Source organism: Salvelinus namaycush, chromosome 22 (assembly GCF_016432855.1).
Source record: "Salvelinus namaycush isolate Seneca chromosome 22, SaNama_1.0, whole genome shotgun sequence".
NCBI classification, from domain to species: domain Eukaryota; kingdom Metazoa; phylum Chordata; class Actinopteri; order Salmoniformes; family Salmonidae; genus Salvelinus; species Salvelinus namaycush.
Genome location: NC_052328.1, coordinates 5,447,801 through 5,475,587, shown reverse-complemented (window position 1 = coordinate 5,475,587; position 27,787 = coordinate 5,447,801). Strand labels below are relative to the sequence as shown.

Here is a 27,787-nt window from a genome sequence, read left to right as displayed (position 1 = left end):
CAATTTAGCAAATTCATCATAGTGGGCAGAACAAGCAAGGAGGTGGGCAGAGCCAAGCATGAGCTAGTGAGATCCTATTGCCTCGTTCTGGCATGTAATTGCATATTTCCGTGGGGGAACGCCTACTCTGTCAAGTGCACCTGTGCAATAACTCAATTCGCCCTTGCACTCCTAAACAATGACATTTCAAATGAACTTTGGCAAAGGGTAAAGTCTACAAAACTGTTCATAACATATTCCAGTTTTGGGAACAGAAAACTGTGTTGATATCAACTGTTTCATCGATGAGAAAATTCGTAGAATGTCGGGCAAAATCCATTTTCTCCCCCTGGCGGCCACTCGGCTTCCTCTCATCACCATATTTGGTGCTGAGTGGAAATGCCAACCGAATGCTTCAGATTTATACATCCGGCTCATTGTTCTGTCTGTGGTGGACCCATGCTGAGCATAGAGTTATGTTCCCTCTTCTTTCTCAATGTCACTTTAATTTTCTTTGACCTTTGATTGGTCTGCAGTGGCGCATGCTGATGTTGATGTGCTGTGTTGCAGATGGTGATTGGTCAGCAGTTGAGCAGCAGCAGCAGTAACCTGACAGAGCTGCAGGTGGTCAACCTGGACACCACACAGAACACTAAGAACGACTGACAGACACACTGAGGCCCAGGGAAACTGGCCAGACATCTCTATTTATTGATGCCTTTCATCAGCATTTCATTTTACAGCTCTGTGTGTCGCATTTACATTACAATTCTGTAAGTATGCACACGCATGGAAGGGTATGTGCGTCGCTAAGCTTTGTATGTGAGTCGATGTTTGAAAATACGTATGTATTCATTCACTAAAGCATAGAAAGGAATTGAGATATTCACTAAATCCTCCTTTTGGAATACCTTGTCTATAGTATAATTTTTTTGGGGGGTGGGGGTCTGTAATTATTTGTCAAGTGCACATGATGCAGGTGCTGCAGCTCCACACGTCAGCCAAAGAGACATTCACGTGTGTGAATGTTTGTGTGTGTGTGTATATATATATGTATGTGTGCAAACGTGGGATTTATAAATGGGAAGGGTATGGTGGCTTTGAGGTTATAAAGACATTTGTAAATGTACATAATTATTTTTTAATTGAATCAAATTGTATTTTCGGCCTGTTTGTGCGATGGCATATAGTTGTTTTGTATATGCAAGTCATTTGCATATAGAATACATTAATTATTTATACACTATGTACACCTGCTCTTTCATGACATACACTGACCAGGGGAATCCAGGTGAAAGCTATGATCCCTTAATGATGTCACATCCACTCCAATCAGTGTAGATGAAGGTGAGGAGACATGTTAAAGAAGGATTTTAAGCCTTGATACAATTGATGCATGGATTGTGTATGTGTGCCATTGAGGGCGAATGGGCAAGACAAAAGATTTAAGTGCCTTTGAACGGGGTATGGTAGTAGGTGGCAGGCGCACCAGTTTGTTAAGAACTGCTGGGTTTTTCAGGCGCAACAGTTTCGCGTGTGTTTCAATAATAGTCCACCACCCAAAGGACATCCAGCCAACTTGATCCAACTGCGGGAAGCATTGGAGTCAACATGGGCCAGCATCCCTGTGGAACGCTTTCGACACCATGTAGAGTCCATGACCTGAAAAATCGAGGCTGTTCTGAGGGCTATTTCTTATAGTTGGCCAACTAACCTTACTAGATCATATATTCTGAAGCGTAAAATATATTCTGGTAAAAATGTATAATTTAATTATTTAAATTGAGTCGGCTGGATAAGCGAATGATCCTGCGTTGTGAAATATAAGCCAGCGTGTGCCAAACAACTGACTGACAAGGGTGACATCTTTCCAGAGTGAACCACAGTGACCTCTTCACACCTTGCCAGTCACAGTGCTGAAGGACTGCGTCTACTGGTGCCTGTAGGGCCATGTAGGTTACTGAAAGTTATTTTCGCTAGTCTGGGCAGTTGTAAGCAGGGCACTAGCAAGCTCCTGTGTCGGTTAAGAATTAGACATAATGCCAGGATGAAACACTGAACTCAAATGGTTTTCTGCTATTCTCATTTAGCTGAAATAAAAAAGGGTATTTTCTCTAGGTGTCAGTAATGTATGACGGGTTTGTTAGTCTCCTTATAACCATACCTGGATTCGTGTATTATATAATATGCTTAATTATGCTAGGTGGGGTTTGCACTTTTGAGACTTTTATATTGGTTCCATCACAACAGGCAGGCTCAATCAAGCACAACTTATGTATATGAACCCAGGTCTGGTTATAACATGGTTGATCAATCAACCAATACATCTATACAATGTCATATTGCCTCTGAACCATTTAAACATGCTATACTGGCTTTTTCGTTTAACTGTGTTCATGAAGAATAGTGAGGTTTTAAAGGGTACTTCGAAAAGTTACTGTTAACCCACTACAAGTTTTAAAGGAAGCCCTTATATCCATCAAGTGTCACTTCATAGTATTTATTTGGAGAAATAATGGTATTTGACCCAGTTAGGACCCACTTTACCAAGGTGGATTGGGGATAGTGAGAGCACCATTTTTTTTTTTCTACCACAGGGCCTCTTTTTCATAGTTGTGGGTTTACGTTCTCATGAACGGAATTGAAACGTCTGTTTATTTTGCAAGAGCCTTGGACTTTAGCTCTTACTGTACATTAAACTCATGTATTTCTCCCATCCCAGGAAATTGTTTCACCAGTCAGTGGAATATTTTTGTGTATATATGGACTGAGCTGACAATGTATTGAGCAAGTTCATGCAATGCTTTTATTTTTTGGGAATTTGCAATCAAAAGGCCGAGATTCAAGCCGATCATGTTTGTAGACATTGCGTCTTTTAAAGGCAATGTTGCGGAGATCGCATTCAAGATCAGCTGTTCAGATTTCGACCGCTCAATTGTAAATTCTTTAATGTCAAGCGCGCTATAATTGAGGTTTTGGATGGAATCCCGGCCAAAGTCTTGTGGGTTAGAAGTTGACATTTATCTCAGATCCTTCTAATGGATCTCCCAAAAAATATTTGTACTTTTAAAAGGAGATTATGAATAAATGGAAGCGCAGTCATGGTCAAATATAAATGGTTGTTTTGTTTCCGTACTTTTGAATCTAAACGTCACCATATGTACAAAACTTTTGTAATAAAAACAAATTAAACCTTGATTGCATTTTGTCAATTTGATTCAACATAACAATGATGATGAATAAAGCTGTATTTTTATTAGGGACGGAAGATGATAAACAAAGCCATAATGTCCTGTGTGATTTCTCATACACACTGAAAAGTAGCACGCATAAACCAGAAATGGCAGATGAGAATGGAAAGCGTGATGCCCCTGAGTGCATGAGAGAAACTGCAGGAAAGAACCCACCCTGACAGCGATAGTTACTTTCCAGACACTGATCATAAGCATCAAGAGGCGTGATGAGGAATGAGCATGCAACTTATATCACATTTAAATACCATTGCACTAATCACACAATAAATCATACTGGTCAAGAAAAAGTCCGAAAAGATAACCCATTTCACACCCAGCTTTAGGTTAACAATTAAATGCAGCAAACATTTTTACCAAAGATATACAGTGATTGGTCTAAGCGGACACATAACAGGAAAATAAACTAAGTTGGCATCAGATTTTTTTAATACTAGACTCTTGCACCCAGACAAGGAAATACAAGCCTCTGTATGCCGTTCACAAATAGAGCATCCAATGTGTAACAAACAAACCCAAGCAGTGAAACCATTAATGTCATAGTGTGAAGTAAGGCATCATTGTATTTCCTTGTCAGTGTCTTCAGAAGAGGAGCAAAGTGCTGACTGCTAAGAAATCATCATGGATGGGAAGAGAGCCTGGTCCCTGATCTGTTTGTACAGTCTTCCCAACTCCTATGGTCATTGGTGTGACAATGGCCATAGGAGTTGGCCAGAAGGCACAAACAGATCTGGTACTAGGCTAGGAGAGAGATGCTGCTTTCATAATTACAATAAATGATATGCATGCATTTACACCTGGCAATATTACTATTGTACACGTATAGCCTATATACACAGGTACAGAAAGGTTGGAAACGTTGATAACAAAATGTGCATGATTAAGAATAAAAAATGTTTTTCTTCCATTAAAGTAGACAAGTCACTCCTGAAAGGTGCATTCTAATATTTTTGGGGAGTTCACGATAAACAAAAAAAAATCAAAAACGAAAAAAGCTTTTTAGTATTGGTATATGTACAACATATGAACAATGTGCAAATCTGATTTCATGCAAACGTTTGCATAATTAGGCCAGAGGGGTATACTACAATGCAGGAAAACCAAGGTAGACAGCTAACTTTATAAATGAACCAGATAATACGTCATTTCATTTTTATTAAAGCTAAAACTGTAAAATGGGATGTTCGTGGAATCAATTAATGTCCATATCTTCCTAGAAAGTTATCCAGAACATTCAAACAAGTTGATCCTATATTTTGTGACATACTCCCCCAGGTGCTGTATAGGGTAGACAACCAGAAGCCAACTTGCTATGTCAACTTAGTGGCTAGAGCTGTTGTTCCTGCTAAGTTCAGTGTCCATTTGGAGTATTTCAACTCCTGACCTCATGGAGATTCATCCAGCCTGCGTACTACAGCACGCGTACTCTACAGCAAGCATTCACACACCAACACACTCATCCCCTATAACACAACCACACACACACACCACACACTGGGCACCATCCATGTACAAACCCAAAGCGTTCAGGCAAGCAACACATCCCCAGCACCGGTTATGTCATGTAGTTCCCTAATTCAGACCAATTAAAGAATTAAGTGTAAGTCTCCAACCTCCACAAAATTACTCCAACAGGTACTTGCAACGAACCCTGGTTACATGATCTTCTAATCTACACAACACACACAATAGTGTCCTCCATCAATATTTGTTTTTTATACATTAAGTACACATTAATTTGAGTCCTTTCCTCTGCGTCATCAAAGACCATGCTGGAAAACAATACTATCGGTAAATGAAATACCTCTATGGAAACAAACTGTATGTATCCAAATTGCATTTATAAAATGGTAGCTTATGAAGGAACATATCAAATTCATGTACTGTGTTCCCATACATATACATGTAGGCCTACATGCCACAATGTAAGCTAACCAAGACAGAATTAATGACGTAATAGGATCACTTTGAGGACCTCCCAACCCCAACATTAAGATTACCTCCTATAAATAAACAAGTCATGAATAACAGGTAGAAAATGTGTTCAATGTAAGATCGCTGAAAGATGGCCATGCCACTAGCACAAAGACAACATAAGTGTACAATGTAGCAGAGTACATTTTGAAAACGGCAATAATGATTACTGGTATTAAACGATAACATCGTCACAGAGGCAAAAAAGCGGTGTCACTTTCCTCAAAAGCCGAAGAAGTTCCCGAAAAGAAAGCAAAGATTCTGATGTATGGAACGAGTGCAAATGTACATAGAAGTCCATGTCCAAATCCAGTTTTGTTTTTCAGGATCCACATTCTACAAAATTGGATGTCACAATACTCTATAATGTTATCCCATTGCTAGTGAGGTTGAGGGTGCAAACAATAAGAAATACACAACCATTGGCATGGTTAGGTAGGAAGCCTGAGCAATGTTAACACGAACATCTCCACAGTGAATTTTTACTAGTCGGGGACTATTCAAAAAAACTTGACACATTTTCTGCAAAGTAAGTTGCATTGAGAGTTCCTTGTCTACCATTAGTCCATATAATGGGTGTTCTATTAAATTGGTTAAAAACGGTTTTCTTTCTTTAAAAATGCATATCTGACAGTTAAAAAGGCAACCGAAAGAAACTGGGAAAATAAATACAGGGGACTTTCCACTTCTGCCACACCGTGACTAGTATCTTATTATCTCACGACACTACAGTGAACTTCTCCATACAAAAATGTTTGTTAAATAAGAACATTTCACATTGTATTGTATGTACTTTGTTTTACGAATCGGGTGAATTACCTTGATTTTGGTAAACAATATGGGTGCTAATTAGAGGGGCTATCTTGTCCACAGATTTTTTTGTGATTTGACATTGATAATCTGACAGAAGAAGAAGAAGAATATATTAGAGATGTGGGCAAAAGATAAAATGTTTCACTAGGAAACAAACAATCTCCTGAAAGAGTAACTGAAAAGGCGTAATAATCCAACACTAAGGCATTGACGCTTACAAACAGCAGAGTCTGAAAAAAACTTAAATTAATACACACATACAGAAAACACATTTCTCTCCCTATGACACACATAGTGAAGGGGTGATCATATTTGTTTAGGTTGGCGAGAAAGGCGAGAGAGAGAGAGAGAGAGCACGCAGGGACTCTGCAGGCCTTGCCCAGCTCAAACCATCTTGAGAATGTCCCCTCTCCTACCGCATCCATCCACACATCCTCTTCCTCACCCTGAAAGCCTCTAGCCCCAGATTGCCAGCCTTACTGTTGTTGTGGTTAGGGCATGGGGCAAAATACTTTCTCTGTAGTCCCAAGACATTTGATGAAACATGTCCTGCTTACAGTATGTCTTTGGGGCACAATCTATTTTAGGGATGACCGGTGGTAAGTAACCAGTCATTTGTTGATCCTGTCCTTTGACCCCCCCCCCCCCCCCCAACCTGCCTGGCCAGTTGGATTAGGGGGGGGTGGAGGCAGTCGCGTGGAACTTGACAAAGGCAATGGCAGCCAACTCCTTGCAGAACTCCTCCAGTACGATCACCCCCTCCAGCAGGGTCATGTGGTCGATGCTACATAGGAAAGACCAGGCAAGCACAGTGTCAAATTTCAACACATCCCCTTCAAGTCAAATACTTCTGTCTACCTGAACTAGGCCTAAATGTGTTTATGTGGCCAATACTACACAGAAAAGGGGAAGGGACAGGGGTTGGTTTAGGGTTGGGGAATGCTGTCAGCATGGCCACTGCTCATTAAATGTGTCACTCATTGTTTCAAGCCACACCCCGCAAAAGTACCTCAGTCTGTTCAAGAACCTATAATAAAGTTTTGGGGAAACATTCAGTACAAACCATTTCGTACCATGATTACGGATAATCCTGGACAAATCGCGAATAAATAATAACGATTATTTGCGATTCATTCAGGATTATCCATAATCATGGTACGAAATGGTTTGTACTGAATGTTTCCCCAAAACTTTATTATAGGTTCTTGAACAGACTGAGGTACTTTTGCGGGTATCTGGAGCATCAGCATTTGACGGTTTGATTACAGGCTCAAAATGGCCAGAAACAAAGACCTTTCTTCTGAAACTTGTCAAGTCTATTCTTGTTCTGAGAAATTAAGGCTATTCCATGCGAGAAATTGGCAAGAAACTGAAGATCTGGTACAACGCTGTGTACTACTCCTTTCACAGAACAGCGCAAACTGGCTCTAACAAGAATAGGAGTGGGTGGCCCCAGTGCACAACTGAGCAAGAGGACAAGTACATTAGAGTGTCTAGATTGAGAAACAGACGCCTCACAAGTCCTCAACTGGCAGCTTCATTAAATAGTACCCCCAAAACACCAGTCTCAACGTCAACAGTTTAGAGGCAACTCTGGGGTGCTAGCCTTCTAGGCAGAGTTCCTCTATCCAGTGTCTGTGTTCTTTTGCCCATCTTAATCTTTTCTTTTTATCGGCCAGTCTGAGATATGGCTTTGTCTTTGCAACTCTGCCGAGAATTGCTTCTTTAAATCAGGACAACAGTTTTCAGCTGTGCTAACATAATTGCAAAAGAGTTTGCTAATGATCAATTAGCCTTGATCATAAACTTGGATTAGCTAACACAACGTGCCATTGGAACACAGGAGTGATGGTCGCTGATAATAGGCCTCTGTAGATATTCCATAAAAAAATCTGCCGTTTCCAACTACAATAGTCATTTACAACATTAACAATGTCCACACTGTATTTCTGATCAATTTGATGTTATTTTAAAATGGACAAAAAATTTGCTTTTCTTTCAAAAACAAGGACATTTCTAAGTGACCTCAAACTTTTGAATGTACACTGCTCAAAAAAATAAAGGGAACACTTAAACAACACAATGTAACTCCAAGTCAATCACACTTCTGTGAAATCAAACTGTCCACTTAGGAAGCAACACTGATTGACAATAAATTTCACATGCTGTTGTGCAAATGGAATAGACAAAATGTGGAAATTATAGGGAATTAGCAAGACACCCCCAATAAAGGAGTGATTCTGCAGGTGGTGACCACAGACCACTTCTCAGTTCCTATGCTTCCTGGCTGATGTTTTGGTCACTTTTGAATGCTGGCGGTGCTCTCACTCTAGTGGTAGCATGAGACGGAGTCTACAACCCACACAAGTGGCTCAGGTAGTGCAGCTCATCCAGGATGGCACATCAATGCGAGCTGTGGCAAGAAGGTTTGCTGTGTCTGTCAGCGTAGTGTCCAGAGCATGGAGGCGCTACCAGGAGACAGGCCAGTACATCAGGAGACGTGGAGGAGGCCGTAGGAGGGCAACAACCCAGCAGCAGGACCGCTACCTCCGCCTTTGAGCAGGAGGAGCACTGCCAGAGCCCTGCAAAATGACCTCCAGCAGGCCACAAATGTGCATGTGTCAGCATATGGTCTCACAAGGGCTCTGAGGATCTCATCTCGGTACCTAATGGCAGTCAGGCTACCTCTGGCGAGCACATGGAGGGCTGTGCGGCCCCACAAAGAAATGCCACCCCACACCATGACTGACCCACCGCCAAACCGGTCATGCTGGAGGATGTTGCAGGCAGCAGAACGTTCTCCACGGCGTCACCAGACTCTGTCACATGTGCTCATGTGCTCAGTGTGAACCTGCTTTCATCTGTGAAGAGCACAGGGCGCCAGTGGCGAATTTGCCAATCTTGGTGTTCTCTGGCAAATGCCAAACGTCCTGCACGGTGTTGGGCTGTAAGCACAACCCCCACCTGTGGACGTCGGGCCCTCATACCACCCTCATGGAGTCTGTTTCTGACCGTTTGAGCAGACACATGCACTTTGTGGCCTGCTGGAGGTCATTTTGCAGGGCTCTGGCAGTGCTCCTCCTGCTCAAAGGCGGAGGTAGCGGTCCTGCTGCTGGGTTGTTGCCCTCCTACGGCCTCCTCCACGTCTCCTGATGTACTGGCCTGTCTCCTGGTAGCGCCTCCATGCTCTGGACACTACGCTGACAGACACAGCAAACCTTCTTGCCACAGCTCGCATTGATGTGCCATCCTGGATGAGCTGCACTACCTGAGCCACTTGTGTGGGTTGTAGACTCCGTCTCATGCTACCACTAGAGTGAGAGCACCGCCAGCATTCAAAAGTGACCAAAACATCAGCCAGGAAGCATAGGAACTGAGAAGTGGTCTTTGGTACCACCTGCAGAATCACTCCTTTATTGGGGGTGTCTTGTTAATTGCCTATAATTTCCACCTTTTGTCTATTCCATTTGCACAACAGCATGTGAAATTTATTGTCAATCAGTGTTGCTTCCTAAGTGGACAGTTTGATTTCACAGAAGTGTGATTGACTTGGAGTTACATTGTGTTGTTTAAGTGTTCCCTTTATTTTTTTGAGCAGTGTATATATATATATAATATATTTGCAAAAGTGTCTAAAAACCTGTTTTCGCTTTGTCATTATGGGATATTGTGTGTAGATTGATGATTCTTTTTTTATCCATTTTAGAATAAGGCTGTAATGTAACAAAATGTGGAAAAGGTCAAGGGTTCTGAATACTTTCCGAAGACACTGTATGTATGTATGTACGTACTTAGGCAGCCCGCTTAGACGGCCCACCCAAGGGTTTAAATGGCAGAAAAATCCCTGGAAAAACGGTCAAACCTTAACACATCCACTTCAAATTAAATACATCTGGCTAGTAGCTACCTGATCTACCTGAATTCAACACATCTTACTATCTTTTGTGAAGTACAGAAACATTTCACAGAGTACTTACTTCAGACCCTCTGGTTCGAGGCCAAGCAGTCTCTTTCTTACCAACAGGAGTTTGGGTGTGAAGTCTGGGATGCGCTGAATCCTCAACATGAGGTCCCCAACCACCTGACAGAGTGAAATGCACAGGGGCAAATCAGTGTTACAGTATAAAAGGCTCAGAGCTGGGTTCCCATCCCATTGGCAAGAGATTTTCATGCGAATATTCCAAAATAAGCATAAAAACAATATACACATTTTCCCACCAGAGATGTTTCCATCAAACGGACTTGTTGCAGATAAAAGGCTGTGTGAGGACGTAGTACATAGAAAAAAACATTTGCAGTTAAATTCCCATGTGCCAAATAAAAAATACAAGTTAAATGGGTTTCCATTGCATTTTCAACTCTACTGATGGGTTCTCTCACAAAAAACATTTTGCGTTATCTAGTAGCCAACAGCTCACAAGTACAGTAATGGCTAGAGCGCACGTATAGCCTACATGACGAGATTATTATGATGAGATCGTTTATATTTGTCAGGTCACCAGAATAAGACCCTCAATATTGATTGGAAAGGAGCATCTAGCGCCTCACCTTGCACTTTCACCACCCTGTGAAGTTCATCCTAACTTATTTAACTTGTAGCTTGATAAACGGCATGCTTTTCCGACTCGTAGTGGGAGGACCAAACATGTCATTGCGTGACTCCAAGTTTACTTTGATACGATGGTCTATATAAATATTTGCGCATAAAAGCGTTTCCACCGACATTTCTCACATCAATTCATTTTACTTTTATTGTCTCGCATATTTAGTTGTCGACATTTGGAAAGTTGACCGGAAAATGTTTCCATCAGGCCTGTCATAACATTTTGTACTTTACTCGCATAAAATGGTTGGATGGAAACCTGATTATTGAGGAAATTGTTATGTTTACATAAACGTGACTATAACATAATTGCCCTAACTAAATTGACACTCAAGATTGACTCTACTCAACAAAAATTGTTCCCCCATAGGCCCACAACCTTAACTACCTTACTACAATCACTTCAATATCAATTCATGAGAGATCAATAGAGGGGATCTGAGTATCTGCTCGTGTTGATTCCTCAACATACCCTGACGATGACGGAGAAGAGGGACCTGCAGCCGGGGCCCAGGTTGATGTAGGGATCCAGCAGGTACTCATGCATGTGTGGGTGGGGTAACAGAGACAGCTTAGACAGTACTGACGTCACATGCAGGTTCACATCATAAGGCTGGAGGACAGAGAAGGGAGAGTCAGTGAGCTCAGGTACACCATGATGAGTGTAGATTACCACAATATCGCTAAACTCACAAAGCAGATTTAAGTGTTTAATCCAATTGATACCGCGTCTGAACATTCTGGGCCGGTGTTCCTGACACAGATTAAACCTATTCTTGGACTAAGAAGCACTTTTAACGGAGAATCTTCTGGAAATCGGAGATCTTTCCTTGACTTCAAACTCACCTGATCCAAAATACGGCCCATTCTGTCGAAGAGGACTTTGAGGAAGTGGCCCTCGAAGAAGGGACTGTCCAGGTCACACTTCTCCATGGCCTTGGGGGTGCCGCGCCAGTCCCATCTCTGACAGATCCCACAGTAGTCCCTGAACTAAGAAAAGACGAGGACAGTGATGATGTTGAGTTATGACATTGGGTAGACAACATGCCAATCCATTCAGTGTTAGTAACAAATCAGAGATCCACGGCCGTGTTCAGTAGGCTCGAATCAGAAGCAGACAGTTCAAAAGCGAGTGACACAGGGAGATGCTATCTGAACTTACATAAGAACAATAAGAAACACGTGCAAAACGGTTTCCAGCGGTGTGTCCTAATGAACACAACCCAGATCTCTATTGAGTTCAGTGAATTAGAAGCTAGGGAACGGAACATGAGAGACCTGGAGAACTCACCTGTCTGTGTGCGTCTCTTAGGTAGGTGTCATAACCCGTTCCCTCCACATGAGACGAGGACTTGGCTTCATCAGGCACCAAACACAGGAAACTAAAGCAAACCGAATAAAAACATTATAGGGTTATATGATGCATGCATCTTACTTCCTAAAAGTTTTAAAATATGGAACAAGATAAGGCACACGTTTCCTAGGAAATACTGTGTACCTGTTAACAATCTTGTGGACCTCGGTCTTTCCATCAGGCTTTGCGTGGTAGGGACTGTGTGTTGGGGAGTTGCTCAACCAATCAGGGCTGGCCAACCTGTTCTCTGGAGAGAAGTCGTCGCCAAACAGAGGGTCCTCTTCAAGGTCTCTGAAAGACGTAACAAAACATCCGTTGGCAGATTCAATGTAAAACGCATTACATTTTACATCACTAAGGTAATTGGTTACAATAAGCTTAGTGGTTTTACATCAAAAGGAGGAGTCTCTGACAATATGCTTGTATGCTTTCATATTGTTGGGGATTTCAACCTAATGTTTGGATACTAGGCGTGGGTATTGGGTTTTCTAATTCAAAGAGACAGTAGTTCACACAGATATGAAATCTGTCTTATTAGGGTTGTGTGTCTGTCATAATGTGAACAGATTGAAGAAATAACAGGCAGAATTCATTAAGGAGTGATATTCCATGGAATTTGCATTAGTTGCCCCTACTAATTTCAGCCCACAGAACAAAACCTCACATCATGCGCGCTGGCCAAGACAGTGAATTCTTCATCTGTCACGAGGGACTAGGCCCCAACATACTGAGGAACCATGCAAATTAATTTCATATTCAGAATTCCATGATTGCTATGCTCAAGTTCTTTTTTTGTGGTTGTTGTAGTGCATTGCCATTTAATTCATGGTTCCAAGTTATGGACACACCATCTGTGAAGTATTGTGTATTGTGGCACCTACTGAGGGAATACACTTTTTATTCATTGTATTTCCACTACATTTCTGAATGCAGTTATATAGTTAGAACCACAGAGCCCATGCAGCCAGAGGACAGACTCGGCAGAGGGATCCCTTACATGAAGTCGTGGGGCTGGCCGTTCTCCACAGGCTCCCTCTCCTCTTGGGGCTTGTTCTCCAGGTAGTTCCTCTCCTCCAGGCTGCGTAGCATCAGACTGTGGAGGACGTGCTGGTTGGGCTTCTGGATCAGGTGCTCAAACAGACGCAGGGTCATGATGCTGATCTGTGGGAAACATATTTGGAGGCTATGAGCACAAAGGAAGGAACTGAGTTTCAACAGTGAGCTTGTGAGACACAAATTTAAAGCAGGACACGTGGTCACTTCTGGGTGTCATTTTAACGGTTTAAAGCAAGACTCAGTTATGTAATTTGTGTATGTCAGGGTGACAATTTTACTTTTTTGTAAACAAACCCAGGCAAGACGTGCTCTACCATAGAGTTCTCAAGCGGCCGCTGGAACAGCCATCCTTTGTGATCAGTATCAGCCAGTATTATTTACAACAAGCATGTAGGCTACTACTGTATTACAAAAATTTATAAATAGGTTGAGTCAGCTATGAACGTTACTGAAATCAAATGTAATTGGATAAGAGCGTCTGCCAAATGATTCAAATGTAAATGTACAGTGCATTCGGAAAGTATTCAGACCGCTTGACTTTTTCCACATTTTGTTACGTTACAGCCTTATTCCAAAACGTACTCAATTGTTTTTCCCCCTTCATACAGTAGTAGTCAAAAGATTTAGAACACCTACTCATTCAAGGGTTTTTCTTTATTTGTACAATTTTCTACATTGTAGAATAATAGTGAAGACATCAAAACTATGAAATAACACACATATGGAATCATGTAGTAAACAAATCAAAATATATTTTATTTTTGAGATTCCTCAAAGTAGCCAGCCTTTGGTTTGACAGCTTTTCACACTCTTGGCATTCTCTCAACCAGCTTCACCTGGAATGCTTTCTATCACTCTCCTTGGTCAAATAGCCCTTACACAGCCTGGAGGTGTGTTTTGGGTCATTGTCCTGTTGAAAAACAAATGATAGCCCAAACCAGATGGGATGGAGTATCTCTGCAGAATGCTGTGGTAGCCATGCTGGTTAAGTGTGCCTTGAATTCAAAATAAAAATCACCCCCACATCTCCTGCTCCCTGCTTCACAGTGGGAACCACACACGTGGAGATCGATGAGGATTTTTATTTATTTAATCCATTTCAATATAAGGCTGTAACGTAACAAAAGGTGGAAAAAGTGAAGGGGTTTGAATACTTTCCGACTGCACTGTATTATCACTTGTGAATGATGCCAAGCATAGGAAAGGAACTTTTTCAAATCATAGTCGCACACCTCATGTAGCCTAGCCCATAGGCCTATATGTTTTGATAAGGTTTGTATCACAACTAAAGTGGCCAAATAACTTCTTAAAATGAAGCCCATCAATCCACTTTACAACGGGTGTAGAGCCTGTCAGACATGCGCAGCACGAGTTTCATTTTTGGGGAAGATAATCTTCACCATAAAAATGCACCTTTATAATAAAAGCATTACATGCATAATCTCACTTGTGGTCATGTTTGGGAATGGTGTTTTCGAGCTAATGGAAGATTTGCACTTATATCCTACTGCCGTGTGCGCATTGCTGCACTTATAATGTGAAGAAAAGGCCTAATAGTTCATCAACATTTTAAGTTACACGTTCTCATCTGTTGGATTAGGCTCATTGCTTAAAACAGTTTTTTTGGATGCTAGTGGTTGTATTAATTTTGGATCTATCGCATCACACAACTAGAATATTTGGAATATTGGATTTCTTGCACAGAATAGGTCAACTTTAGTACTATGGGGGATAGTCGACAGTTGACCGACTAGTGCTTTTGCTGTTCGTTAGGCCTACTCATCTTGTTGGCTGACGAAAAGTAAATGTGGACAGTTGTTCCAATATGCGCCTAGGAATTGGATAAGGACGCGCAGTTGTGTGTCTTCACTTGTAGCCTGTGAAAAAAGACCTGATCACGTGAAGGAGAGCCATGTGAGTGAGGTGCTTCGGGAACGCAGCCTGGAGAAGGAGATTATAATTATTATATTCAGCCCAAGGGCACAACGGCCACACAAAGGGGATGCAGCCGGGAAATTCAAGGCATTATCAAGTGCTTCTCAAATTGTGAATAAGAGACTAAGTTAAGTGTGTACAGCCTGTGCAAGAAACAAAGCAGAGCTCATGCCTTTCATGCTAATTTTTTCAAATCATCATTAGAGTTGCATCATGCAGCATTAGAATGTATTATAACATACAGCCCAACGTTTGTATCACAACTAAAGTTACATAAATAACTCAAAATTAAGCATATAGGAGTACCAGTTTCTTTGTTAACCGCTCAACACAGAATAGCCGCATGTGCACACACCCTCAAATCCTTTGGAGAATATTATATATATATATATATATATATATATATATATATATATATATATATATATATAATATCAATTGTATTCTTCATACTATAAAATAATATAAAATAACACCATGGAATTCTAAGCAAACCTTGTCTGCTAAATTAACTAGTGTAACCCACAGCCATACAGCATAGCCAGATCAGGGCCTAACATAAGGACAACTCCGAGTATGCTATTCTGTTCTGAAATAGACTACATTTTCCTCATATCATGTTTCTTTAGACCTGCCTAAAATAAATAATGCATTTATTGTGATGGTGTAGGCCATATTACATGGATTTATTCGACTTTTTCAAATGTTCTAAAGGGTTGCATCAGTGGCTTGTAGGCTATACGTGGAACCCAGGAGCCGCTATGTGTTTATGTTAATCCGGTCAATTACCTTGAGACCGGAAGCTATTTGCTTGACAACCATCAGCTGACAAAATGTCATGACTTCCACAGCCCTAACAATGACAGAGAAAATCCCAGTAAATTATTTTTCCACCATCAGTCGCCTCCACCCTACAGACTCTGGCCCTCACACAGCCACAATGTTACGGCTAAAATCAACACCATCCGACAGAGCATTGTATCCTCCAACCTCAACCCCACACTGGCTCCTAGCCCACCACCCATATCTAAGTGACTTTGCTCTAGTCTCACCTGCTGTTGTGTTCGAAATCATCTAAACTACCAGTGGCACCCTCGACCCTATTTCAACATCACTGTTCAAAACATGATCAGCTGCTCTCATCCAGTTTGTAACCAACCTGTTCAACAAGTCATTCCACACTGGGCATGTTCCGTCACTGTTCAAAATCGCTTCCATCACCCCTTTGCTCAAGAAACCATCCCTTGACCAAGACCTCCTCTCAAACTACAGGCCTATTTTCCAACCTCCCATTTTTATGTAAAGTCCTGGAGAATATATTGGCAACTCAGCTTCAGTCACACCTCAGTGCTATCCATCTTTATGAGGCACTTCAGTCTGGCTTCAGGCCCATGCAGAGTACTGAGACAGCCCTGGTGAAGGTTGTCAATGACATGCTCATGGCTGCAGATACAGGATCCCCCACCATCTTGATTCGCCTCGGAGAGCACACTGCCATCTGTCGGACCACCCTAAACTTGTTCACTGCCTACCTCTCTAACCGCAAGCAGTACATCACCCTCGGAGAGGCAAGACCCTTGCAGTGACCCACAAGGGTCAGTGTTGGGACCTATCCTCTTCCTACATGTTCCCACTTGGCCAGATTTCAGACAAGTGTCCAATTCCACTGCTACGCAGACGACACAAAAGGTGTCCATTAAAACAAAGCCTGACAACATCTGCTCTCGTAACATTGTCCAACTGACTGGAAGAGGTAAAATCTTGGATGCAGAACAGCTTCCTACAACTCAACAGCAGCAAGACAGAAGCAACGCTGATAGGCACCCCCCAGCAGATCAACTCCTGCAGCATCTGCCCTGTCATAAATGGCCACATCATCCCCATCTCTTCAGTCATCATTCATTTGGGTGTGACATTCGACCCTGCTCTCTCCTTCAATGACCACATTAGTCACATCTGTAAAACGTCATTCTTTCATCTGAAGAACATCTCCCGCCTAAGACTCTCTCTCACCACATCTGAAACAGAAAAGCTAATCTATGCATTCATTTTCTCCAGAATTGATTATGGGAACACAGTACTTCGGGGCCTGCCTGCAAATTCAACTCAAACTACAGCTCATCCAAAATCAGTGCTGCAAGGATTCTGACACAAACAAAAAAAAGTCTGCCCACATCAACCCCATCCTTTCTTATATCCATTGGCTACCTGTTTCTCAACGAATTGACTATAAAATTCTCCGCCTCATCTATAAAGCCATAAATGGCATCGGACCCGGCATCTACAAGGTGTCGAAAGCTTTCGACAGGGATGCTGGCCCATGTTGACTCCAATGCTTCCCACAGTTGTGTCAAGTTGGCTGGGGGGTGGAATAACGTTTTTGCCTGTGCTGCAGATGGCTATATTGGGTGCTGGAGCACCCTCAGCACTCCTACCTCCCGCAGCTATGTGGATTGGTATGGCTCTAATCCAATGAGGTCTTTATGAGAAGAGACATATAATGGCAAAGCATTTAGGCTATGTTATCCTTTATGATGATACAATGTCTGAGGCCAGTTGTCATGGTAACACATCAAAATATGGGGACAGTTTGGACATTCTGTAATGCCTATTCGTGTGACACATGCGTTTACACTGGTGTTAGTGCTTTGGCATTGATGTCCAGTAGGCCTAAGTGCAGTACAGATGTAGGATCTTCAATGCTTCCTACAGTTGTGTAAAGTTGGCTGGATGTCCTTTGGGTGGTGGACCATTCTTGTTACACATGGGAAACTGTTGAGCATTAAAAACCCAGCAGCGTTGCTGTTCTTGACAAAAACTGGTGCTCCTGGCACCTACTACAATACCCATTTCAAAAGGCAGCTCAATATTTTGTCTTGCCCATTCACCCTCTGAATGGCGTACATACACAACCCATGTCTGAATTTTCTCAAGACTTAAAAATCATTCTTTAACCTGTCTCCTCCCCTTCATCTACACTGATAGAAGTGGATGTAACAGGTGACCTCAATAAGGGATCATAGCTTTCACCTGGTCAGTCTATGTCATGGAAAGAGCAGGTCTTCCTAATGTTCTGTATACTCAGTGTATTTTTTTATTTTATTTTTTCTATTTTATGCCTGTATAATGATGTATGTATAATGAAAAGCACTATTCTTTACAAATGTAATACATTATTAGACACATTTAGTGAATGCTACAGGACTGAAAGCCATTGAATAGAACAAACACGTATCTGTCGCTAACAAATACAGTCATGGGTGGTGACTACAATTCATTCGAGGCAAGGCACACTGGGAAATATGCAAATAAGGTAGAATAAATTCTCAAGTTGAATTGTATGTTTACTCAATCTAAAATTCAAAGTTGAGTGAAAATTCACCAAACTCACAATCCTATATTTATTTTTTTACAGTGTAGATAGCTAGCTGGCTTTTGTGATTATCATTGGCACAGCAGCACACAGCAGCATGCTGGCAATAATTGAGTCTAAAACATTATCCAGCTCCAGCAAGTGGAAAATATTTTCCAATCCTTTGCTGAATTATTTAAAAATAATAATAATCAAGCTAGTAGTTGACCAATTCAGAAAAATATTTCCTGGATCAGCTGATGATGGTTGAAAACAACCCTATGCCTGACTAAATAGATGGATACCCAATGTGCAGCCAACAAGTAGCCCTATTTGCCTATGCATATTGAAGAACCATGCAAGTTAGGTGACTCTCGGTTAAAAGCATTCAATTTTGCAATTGCATACAATATTTTGGATTTGTATGCCCATGAAAACCGTAAAATATCACATGAACATTTGATAAATTGGTGCTGCCATTATTAACGAACCATCTCATAGACTAAGCAATACTTTTGTCCCGCTGATGGCTCATAAGGGGTCGATGGGATAATTGATTAGAATTAAGCTTCAGAACATTCACACCTAGCCTAATGGTAAATCAGCTCACAATTGTCTGGACACTTTCCTACCTGTGCAAATTGAGGTTGAAATAGATTTTCTTTCAGTTTCTCTGTTTCTTAAATTGAATATGTGCATGTTTTACATTTATTCATTCATGTATTAGTAGGCTTATGGATTACATTTTCCAATCTAAATCGCCCAACCCGGTTTAATTTATTTGCAGAGAATGCAGAGCATAGGAAATATCACTATAATAAGGCTACTAGGTATAAGACTGTTTTTACCCAGGTTAAACTGAGTTTCCCTGCCGAAACCACCAGCCTGATGTTTCTCAGCCAATGCGGTGAGAGAGCACGCACAGGCTGGCGGGTGCCCGGACAAAAGACTTCGCTGACAGAGAGTTCCATGAAGGAGCAGCGTTCGCGCTAAAATATAACACGTTGGGGCATTGACCAAACAGTCTTCTCTACTTCATCACATTGGAAAAATACAGTATATTTGTCCCATGTCAAACCCAACCACCAGAGGCAGAGTGTGTGTATCAAGGTGTAGATAAGTGTATTATGCATGAATATGGGTGGTCACCTCATCTGACAGGTGGTCACAGTGCTCTATGAGTCTGTGTCGGAGGGGGTTCTGGGCAATGCTGGCTAGGGTCTCTGGTCCTTTCTCCTCCCCTAGGAGGAAGTAGACCATGTCCTGCAGCAAGGCCTCCGAGGTCACCTGGCGGATGATCCTGTTAAGCAAAGCCGTGGAGGTCAGGATGCCCACCTCCGACCTAAACAGGGGACAGAAGGGACACTGTCATCCACTGACACAGCATTATACATTGTCATCTTTCATTGTCAATGGATCTAGTCAGGGGCTGACATACATACACATTCAAACGAAGAGAGGCACCTATGAGTGTTCCTCTGAATAGGGACTTACGTCTGCATCAGCTGGGGTTCCATGACCGCCACAAAGAACCTCTCTCTCACTGCTTTAGCCAACACTGCAGCCGCCGTCTTAGGGTACAAGACCCAAGAAATGTTTCATTACTCACAAAGTCACTTTGATATAAAAACTATAGACGTACATAATGCAAGTCTTTGTGAGTCTTGTGTATGTGTGTATGTGTGTATATATATATATATATATATATAGCTAAATTGTATTATCTTATGTTTTTGCTGAATTAAATTCTAACAAGTCCGTGTACTATTTAAAGAATGTTCCAGTCGATGGTGAGTCAGTGGTGTTGCTCATTACCTTCTGAGCCTCTTTGATGAGCTGGTCGCAGTAATCGAGCCAAGATAGGAAGGAGATGAGTGCTCGCTTCCCAGTGAAGATGGCAGCATCATCCTTCATGTTATACACATCCAGTCTGCAACAGACACAATTAGATATTTTACTTTTCTGATGCCGATTCTTAATTGATCAAGATGCATATTCATTCTATAGTTGTCTTAACTTGGCTAGGGATATTTGTTGTGTTCTAACAGAGGAATCGTGTAATATTTCTATTCTGAATTGAGGCCAGTGTTTGGCCATAGGTTTCTCTCAGGGGAGATTTTAGTTTGATGAGGTCTAATGTAGCTTGTTAAGTGTCCAGTGCAACTAAAACAGGGTTAGCATTGATAAAATCATTACAGTCAATTACAACCAATTTTCCAGGGATGTAACAATTTACCGATACGGATCGGTCCCCGATTCAAATGTTTAAAGATCTTTCATCGGTCTGCTGACCCCAAACCGATTTAAACCAAACCGATCCAAATGTAGCACGCATTGGACAGAAAACAGATTCGTAATGTTTGAATCGGCGGTTCACTAAACTGTTTGCTCGTATCACATTCTTTGTACCTTCCTAAAATAGCTGATATTTTGTGACAAGTGATTCGTCCGCTCTTTCAGTGTTGAACTGCATGTAACTGCGTTGACAGTCATTGATCTACAATTAATTTGGCATACGTGCCAAACACCACCAGGCAATATCAGCAGCCTAGTCAAACTGCACACTGTGCCCAGTTTTGTGCGCTGACCAAGACGAGGTAGACGGCCTGTTCCCGATCCTGCACATCTGCGCAGCACCTTCAGCAATCAAACGCAAAAATGGCTTACGTGATTTCAGGCTTTACTACTTGGGTGCCAACCAATGTAATTTGCAAGGTTACTGTTATCCATGTGCTGTTGTGTTTCATCAGAATAAAAGTAAGATACAGGAGCCAACTCTCATCTGGCTATACCTGCTGAATGGGGCTTACAATAGACTTTATTTGGACTGTCACCATCAGCAACAGTTTTGGTAGTTTCGCTTTAAACGAATCAGTGTATATGGTCATTTTTACATACAGTATATAGGGAAAAGTTGATCATTTCGAGGCGCACTGCATGGCTGAAGCGCGGGGAGAAGATCTCCCTGTAAAAACTTCCAAACGGTCAAAACCATTCCATTTTGAGATAGGGGTGAAATCCAAAGTTGTGCTATACACAGAGTGTACAAAACATTAAGAAGACCTGCTCTTTCCATGACAGACTGACCAGGTGAAAGCTATGATCCCTTATTGATGTCACCTGTTAAATCCACTTCAAATCAGTGTTGATGACGGGGAGGAGACACGTTAAAAGAAGAATTATTAAGCCTCAAGAAATTTGAGACATGGTTTCATTCAGAGGATGAATGGGCAAGACAAAAGATTTAAATGCCTTTGAACAAGGTATGGTAGTAGGTGACAGGCGCACCGGTTTGAGTGTGTCAAGAACTGCAATGCTGCTGGGTTTTTCACACTTAACCATTTCCCGTGTGTATCAAGAATGGTCCACCACCCAAAGGACATCCAGCCAACTTGACAACTTTGGAAAGCATTGAAGTCAACATGGGGCAGCATCTCTGTGGAACGCTTTCGACACCTTGTAGAGTCCATGCCCCGACAAATTGAGGATGTTCTGAGGACATACTAGGAAGTTGTTCCTAATGGGTTTTTTTGTTACACGGACATACAGAGTCCCAGCTCATGAGCTCTATCAGCAGCAGATTGTAATTTATACTGAACGAAAATATAAACGCAACAATTTCAAAGATTTTACTGAGTTACAGTTCATATAAGGAAATCAGTTAATTGAAATAAATAAATTAGGCCCTATTGATTTCACATGACTGGGCATTTGCCTCATGCAGCGTGACATGTCTTCTTCGCATTAAGTTGACCAGGCTGTTGATTGTGGTATGTGGAATGTCCCACTCCTCTTCAATGGTTGTGTGAAGTTGCTGGAAATTGGCTGGAACTGGAACACGCTGTCGTACACGTCGATCCATAGCATCCCAAACATGCTCAACGGGTGATATGTCTGTTGAGTATGTAGGCCAAGGAAGAGCTGGGACATTTTCAGCTTACAGGAATTGTGTACAGATCCTTGGAACATGGGACCGTGCATTATCATGCTGAAACATGAGGTGATGGCAGCGGATGAATGTCATGACAGTGGGCCTCAACAAATGTTAGTACATCGAATCGTATCGCATCGATTCTTTCTCTAATCAAACCGAATAGTTCCAAACTAAAATGTATCGTTCCTGTATTGCATCGGAACCCATGTATACGTATTAAATCGTCTTGAAAGGGAAACATCCCTACAATTTTTCCTTGGCAAACCATTCACTGATACTAATTTAGAGAGGGGGGTATGCTACAGATGTGTCCCAAACGCACCCATATAGTGCAATACTTTTGACCAGGGCCCATGAGGTTCTGTTCAAAAGTAGTCCATGTGCCCTAATCTCTCTTGGACAGACACACGTAACATAGGCTGGCATCGCAGCATCCATCACCAGACTGCAACGACCAACGAGAACATTTTGATTTATTCATCACTGATCATTTGGACAAAATCAGGATTTCTCCGTTGTTCGCAACTTTCGCATTTCGAAAGTGGATTTTGGCCCATGCTTTGGCTGAGAGTTCCTGTTTAGGAGGTTGACACTTCGCTAGTCTGGGTAGTATCTTTTCTCATACATCTCCCCCCAGAACATGATGGAGCATCTGACGCAATTACACACGTTTTTAGTTCTGGGTTTCCCGAGATTAATGGAACCTGGTCAGAAATAGTGCACTATTTTGGAATAGGGTGCCATTTTGGACACACACTATATGTAGCATTACAGTGCCTTCAGAAAGTATTCATATCCCTCGACTTATTCCACATTTTGTTGTGTTACAGCCCGAATTCAAAATAGATTAAAATATATTTTCCCCCTCAACCATCTACACACAATGCCCCATAATTACAGAGAAAACATGTTTTTAAACATATTTGCTCATTTATTGAAAATGAAATAGAGAAATATCTCATTGACATAAGTATCACACACGTTAGAATCACCTTTGGCAGCGATTACAGCTGTGAGTCTTTCTGAGTAAGTCTAAGAGTGTTGCACACCTGGATTGTACAATATTTGCACATTCTTTTTAAAATTCTTCAAGCTCTGTCAAGTTGGTTGTTGATCATTACTAGACAGCAATTTTGAAGTCTTGCCATGGATTTTCAGGCCAATTTAAGTAAAAAATGCAATTAGGCCACAAGGAACATTAAAATGTTGTCTTGGTAAGCAACTCCAGTGTATATTTGGCCTTTTGTTTTAGGTTATTGTTCTGCTGAAAGGTGAATGTCTTCTAGTGTCTGTTGGAAAGCAGATAACCAGGTGGTACTCAGTGATGTGTTCGATTTTCCCCAAACATAACACTTTGTATTAAGGACATTATTGCACAGGATGCTTGTTTTGGAATATTTGTATTCTGTACAGGCATCCTTCTTTTCACTCTGGCATTTAGGTTAGTTGATTCATCCTCAGTTCTACCACAGCCATTAAACTCTGTAACTGTTTTAAAAAGTCAACATTGGCCTCATGGTGAAATCCCTGAGCGGTTTCCTTCCTCTCCGGCAACTGAGTTAGGAAGGACGCCTGTATCTTTGGGGTGACTGGGTATACCATCCAAAGCAGAATTTATAACTTCACCATGCCCAAAGAGATATTAAATGTCTGCTTTTTGTATTTGTACCCATCTACCAATAGGTTCCCTTCTTTGCGAGGCATTGAAAAACCTCCCTGGTCTTTTGTGGTTGAAATTCACTGTTTGACTGACGGACCTTACAGATAATTGCGTGGGGAACCTAAATGAGGTAGTCATTAAAAATGTATGTTAAACACTTAATGCACAAAGAGTGTGTCCATGCAACTTATTATGTGACTTTACTCCAGAACTTATTTAGGCTTGCCATAACAAAGGGGTGAATACTCATTGACTCAAGAATATTCAGCTTTTACATTTTTTATGTATTTGTAAACCTTTCTAAAAAATATAATTCCACATTATGGGATATTGTGTGTAGGCCTGTGACACAAAATCTAAATTTAATCGATTTTAAATTCAGGCTGTAACAATATAATTTGGAAAATCCAAGGGGTGTGCATACTTTCTGACAAAGCAGAGGTAGCTTGAGGAGTGGACAGCAAAACCTCACCCCCAGTTGACTGACTCCACTGTCTCAATGTCCAGGGGATCCATGGACATGGGGAGAGCCTTGTAGAAGGCTGACAGTCTGTCAGTCAAGAGTTCACAGAGCTCAGTGTTCTCCGTCAGACACTTGGCCGCGGCCGGCTCAGGCAGACTGACCAGCAGCATGAGGCCCTCGCATGCCTTCACCACTATCCTGCCATCCTGAGAGAGAGGAAAACATGAATATAGATGCTACTCAAACAACACAAACACAGTTCAAGCTACATTAAAAACACCACTAAGCCTATTCCCACTGCAACCTCAAATCAAAACAGACTATATCAATCATCAGTGTGGTATGAGTAACCTGGTCTCAGATCTGTGGTATGAGGAGGTACTGACCGGACTCTTGGTGAGGTTGAGGAGAGACGTGACTATGTTGTAGTTGTTGACGTTGTTGTTGTTGGACTGAGCAGCAGCAGACTTGGGTTCCTCAGGTGATTCAGCTGCCTGTCCCTCTGCCTGGGGCTGACCTGTGTCTGGTGAAGCCAAGTCCTCCCTAACCCCCTCTACACCGGGCCTCTTTGGGTCAGGCCTCTTCACTTTATTCTGTGAACCAGGAGATACAAGAAAAAAAACTATTGAAGGATTCAAACTGTGGGACGTCAGTTCAGCTGTCTCTCAAGTCTCCTTACTGAAACGTCCTGACTCGTTTTCATTAGGGCACACTAACAAAACATTTTGCAACATGAAAAAAAGCCAAATTTCATTTTTTGGATAAGTACAGATAGTGAGTACCTTTCTATTTTAATCAATTTCAGAGCATTTGGTGCCCAATGAAGACAGCCCTGCTGTCTCTGTTATGGTAGCATCTTATGGACATAAAACTTACCTCCAGGAAGAAGTTAACGAGGTAGGGGTCCTGCTTTAGTTTGGCACAGACAATGCAGAGGAACTGGATCTCCTCGTTCTCCGTGGGAGCAGCCAGGATCTCTCCACACAGACGGATGAGTTTCTGAGGAGACAACCAGAGTGACACACTACTTCACACTGAAACAGTGTACAAATGACATCTACATAGTAAACACATCCGTGTGTTAAAACCATCCATATCTACAAAGTAAAACGTCTTGGATCTCACCTGTACAGGTCTATGGACATTGATGTGGGGCAGAAGAGGCTGGTGAATGCGTCCTAGCAGCTTGGTGTAAAAACTCAGAACCTGCTGCTTCATTCCCGGAGGACACTGATGGGGACAAAACAACACCAATAGATTAAGAAACACCATGGTACTTTTCATACTTGATCTGGTCTTTCTAACATGATTTGGTATAGGCGAACTATCCAACAGAGTGCAGTGAGATCTTTTACTTTTTTCACACTACTGAGCAAAGTCTTGCTGTACTGTGCTCGCCTGGTTACACATCCACTAAAGTTGCTGAAAAGGACAATGTGAAAAGAAAATGTCAGAGCCAGTTCAGTGTGGTTCGAGTTGGCATGATAGTGTGAAAAGGGCATTGTTCCCCTTACATCGGCCTTGCCCAGGGTGAAGAGGGTCTCTAGGATCTTGTGGTGCAGCAGGTACTCCATGCAGGGCCCAGTCTCTCCAGACTCTCTCTCTGACTCCTCCTGCGTCAGGATGTCCAGCATCTGCTCCAGATGGGACGGGATGTTGGTGTCTGTCACAGGTGCTTTGTCATCTGACACAGAAGAAATAAACAAATACTGCTTTCGAATCACATTGTCGTTACAGGTAATACATCATTGATAACACATCTCTACTCCATGTCTGTTTACAGTGATTTGAAACTCATACTTGATGTCTATTAAGTGTTGTTTATTGGTCTTACCTGATGTCTCTATGTAGTAATGTGTGATGGCTTTCCAGTGATACACAAAGTCCTCCTGCAAGGGCAGTGAAGGCGCAAGCTGAAACAGAAAAAGAAATGAAATCAAAACCATGTTTAATCACACAATATTGTCTGATTAACCAGTGTCTGATTAATTAGTTTAGAAATCTTTACTACAGGCCTACTGCCAGTCTGTGTGTAACGCAACCAGACTCTCTTGACCAGGCAAGCTGCACAAACATGTAATCTGCTTGAGCAGATCTTTTCACTCTCTCTGCACATCGGACATGTCGGCCTACTTCTTGTAGCCCCCAAATGTAGTGTCTTATAACAGTATATATATAAATATTGTACAGTCAATCTCGTTTGCGCAACGCCGACAAGCCATCTTATCAACAAGGGTGTGGAGAAATCTACCAGATATCCAACCCTTGCTAACGTTTGAAAGCAGATGAAAACGTTCAGCAGCCGACTAACTAGACTCGCATGTACATCACAACAATTAATTAGCCTTTCTCGCTTGACGGGAACCCCGTATGGTAACGTTAAAAGGTCAGAGGGGTATACAAAGCAGGTTTCAGACAAACAGACAAAAATAACTTATATGCCGACCTTTGGGCTAACGTAGTTAGTTAGGAACGCTAAACTTAGATTTGTTTTCTGTGGTGTTGACTCAATTAGACCATACCCATTTCAAGCTTCTTTTTTTTACAGATTGCAGAGATGTAAACATTAGCTTGCTAACGTTAGCTAAATAACGTTAGCTAGCCCGGCCATAATCAGAGCAATGTAGCTAACAGCTTTAGATAATTACTTCAATCACATTGCTTAATATGAAGTGAAACAAGCCCGGAAACCAGAGCGAAAGTGTTAGCTAGCCAACTAACGTTAGCTAGTTAGGCTTTGTTGGACACCTCTGTTAGCGTTAGCAGCACCTACGATCACATCTGGCAAAGCTAGCTGGCATCCGCTAACAGTTACGTGGTTAACTTCAATAGAACACCCAGTTAGGCCCAATTGTGTCCGACCTCGATTGAACCTTTCTTCCAGAGGTTTGACATCTTCCACATAAATGAAAAACTCACCGCCTCGACTGCGTGCTGTAGAATCGATGTAAATTTGGAGAACATTTTGTTCTTCGACTGGACCAGTTTGTCACGGGAAGACCTAGAGAATTCCTCTATCTTCTTCCTGTTGTTAGCGCTGCGATCCAGATTGGAGTTTTCATATAATGACCCTTGAAGGAAAATAAATGCAAACAATAAAACGCACAGTGGACTCTATCTCACAACCACTGTCACAACACAAACTACTGTGACGTTCACCTCTGTTGGACACCGTGGCACTTCCCCAGCCAAGCAGTAATATAACAGATAGAACAATGAGCCAGATATTTTACCGGATGTATGAATGTGAAGCATCTGGTTGGCGTTTCGACTAACTACCAAATATGGTGATGATAGGAAGCCCAGTGGACGTCTGTGGGAGAAGATGGAGCGAGATGGATTTTGACCGACATTCCTCTAATTTTGTCATCGATGAAACAGTTGAGCTCAATGCAGTTTTCTTTTTTCAAAAC

General features: G+C 41.9%; 2 protein-coding genes across 3 annotated transcripts in view; one reads left to right on the top strand and one right to left on the bottom strand.

Annotated features, from left to right (window-relative positions):
• Positions 1 to 1,352, top strand: part of LOC120017476 (serum response factor-like) — a 62,716-nt gene extending 61,364 nt beyond the window's left edge. For both annotated transcript variants that reach the window (XM_038960249.1, XM_038960248.1), the window contains exon 8: positions 550 to 1,352. In XM_038960249.1, the coding sequence (XP_038816177.1) occupies positions 550 to 645 (96 nt within the window). In that variant the 3' untranslated portion in view covers positions 646 to 1,352. The remainder of the gene's footprint in view (positions 1 to 549) is intronic.
• A 1,860-nt stretch (positions 1,353 to 3,212) lies between these two features.
• LOC120017475 (protein FAM160B1-like) lies at positions 3,213 to 27,564 on the bottom strand. Its single transcript, XM_038960247.1, has 17 exons — positions 27,294 to 27,564; positions 26,209 to 26,287; positions 25,889 to 26,058; positions 25,500 to 25,604; positions 25,251 to 25,373; positions 24,761 to 24,967; positions 24,384 to 24,580; positions 20,133 to 20,247; positions 19,812 to 19,888; positions 19,467 to 19,659; positions 12,972 to 13,135; positions 12,119 to 12,265; positions 11,912 to 12,002; positions 11,467 to 11,610; positions 11,093 to 11,233; positions 9,995 to 10,098; positions 3,213 to 6,801 (listed from the first exon to the last, which is right to left on the bottom strand). Exons 1-17 carry the CDS (start codon positions 27,336 to 27,338, stop codon positions 6,690 to 6,692), a joined length of 2,214 nt encoding a protein of 737 aa, XP_038816175.1. The 5' UTR covers positions 27,339 to 27,564; the 3' UTR covers positions 3,213 to 6,689.
• Positions 27,565 to 27,787: the final 223 nt, after the last annotated feature.

What these genes read in the sequence shown, in the direction of transcription:
- LOC120017475 (XM_038960247.1), bottom strand. Translation starts at nt 27,338, where the DNA reads ATGTTCTCCAAATTTACATCGATTCTACAGCACGCAGTCGAGGCG. An exon ending in TCTTCTCCGTCATCGTCAGG is followed by an intron (nt 10,099 to 11,092) that starts GTATGTTGAGGA and finishes TCACTCTGTCAG; the next exon opens with GTGGTTGGGGACCTCATGTT. An exon ending in CTCGAACCAGAGGGTCTGAA is followed by an intron (nt 6,802 to 9,994) that starts GTAAGTACTCTG and finishes TTTCCTATGTAG; the next exon opens with CATCGACCACATGACCCTGC.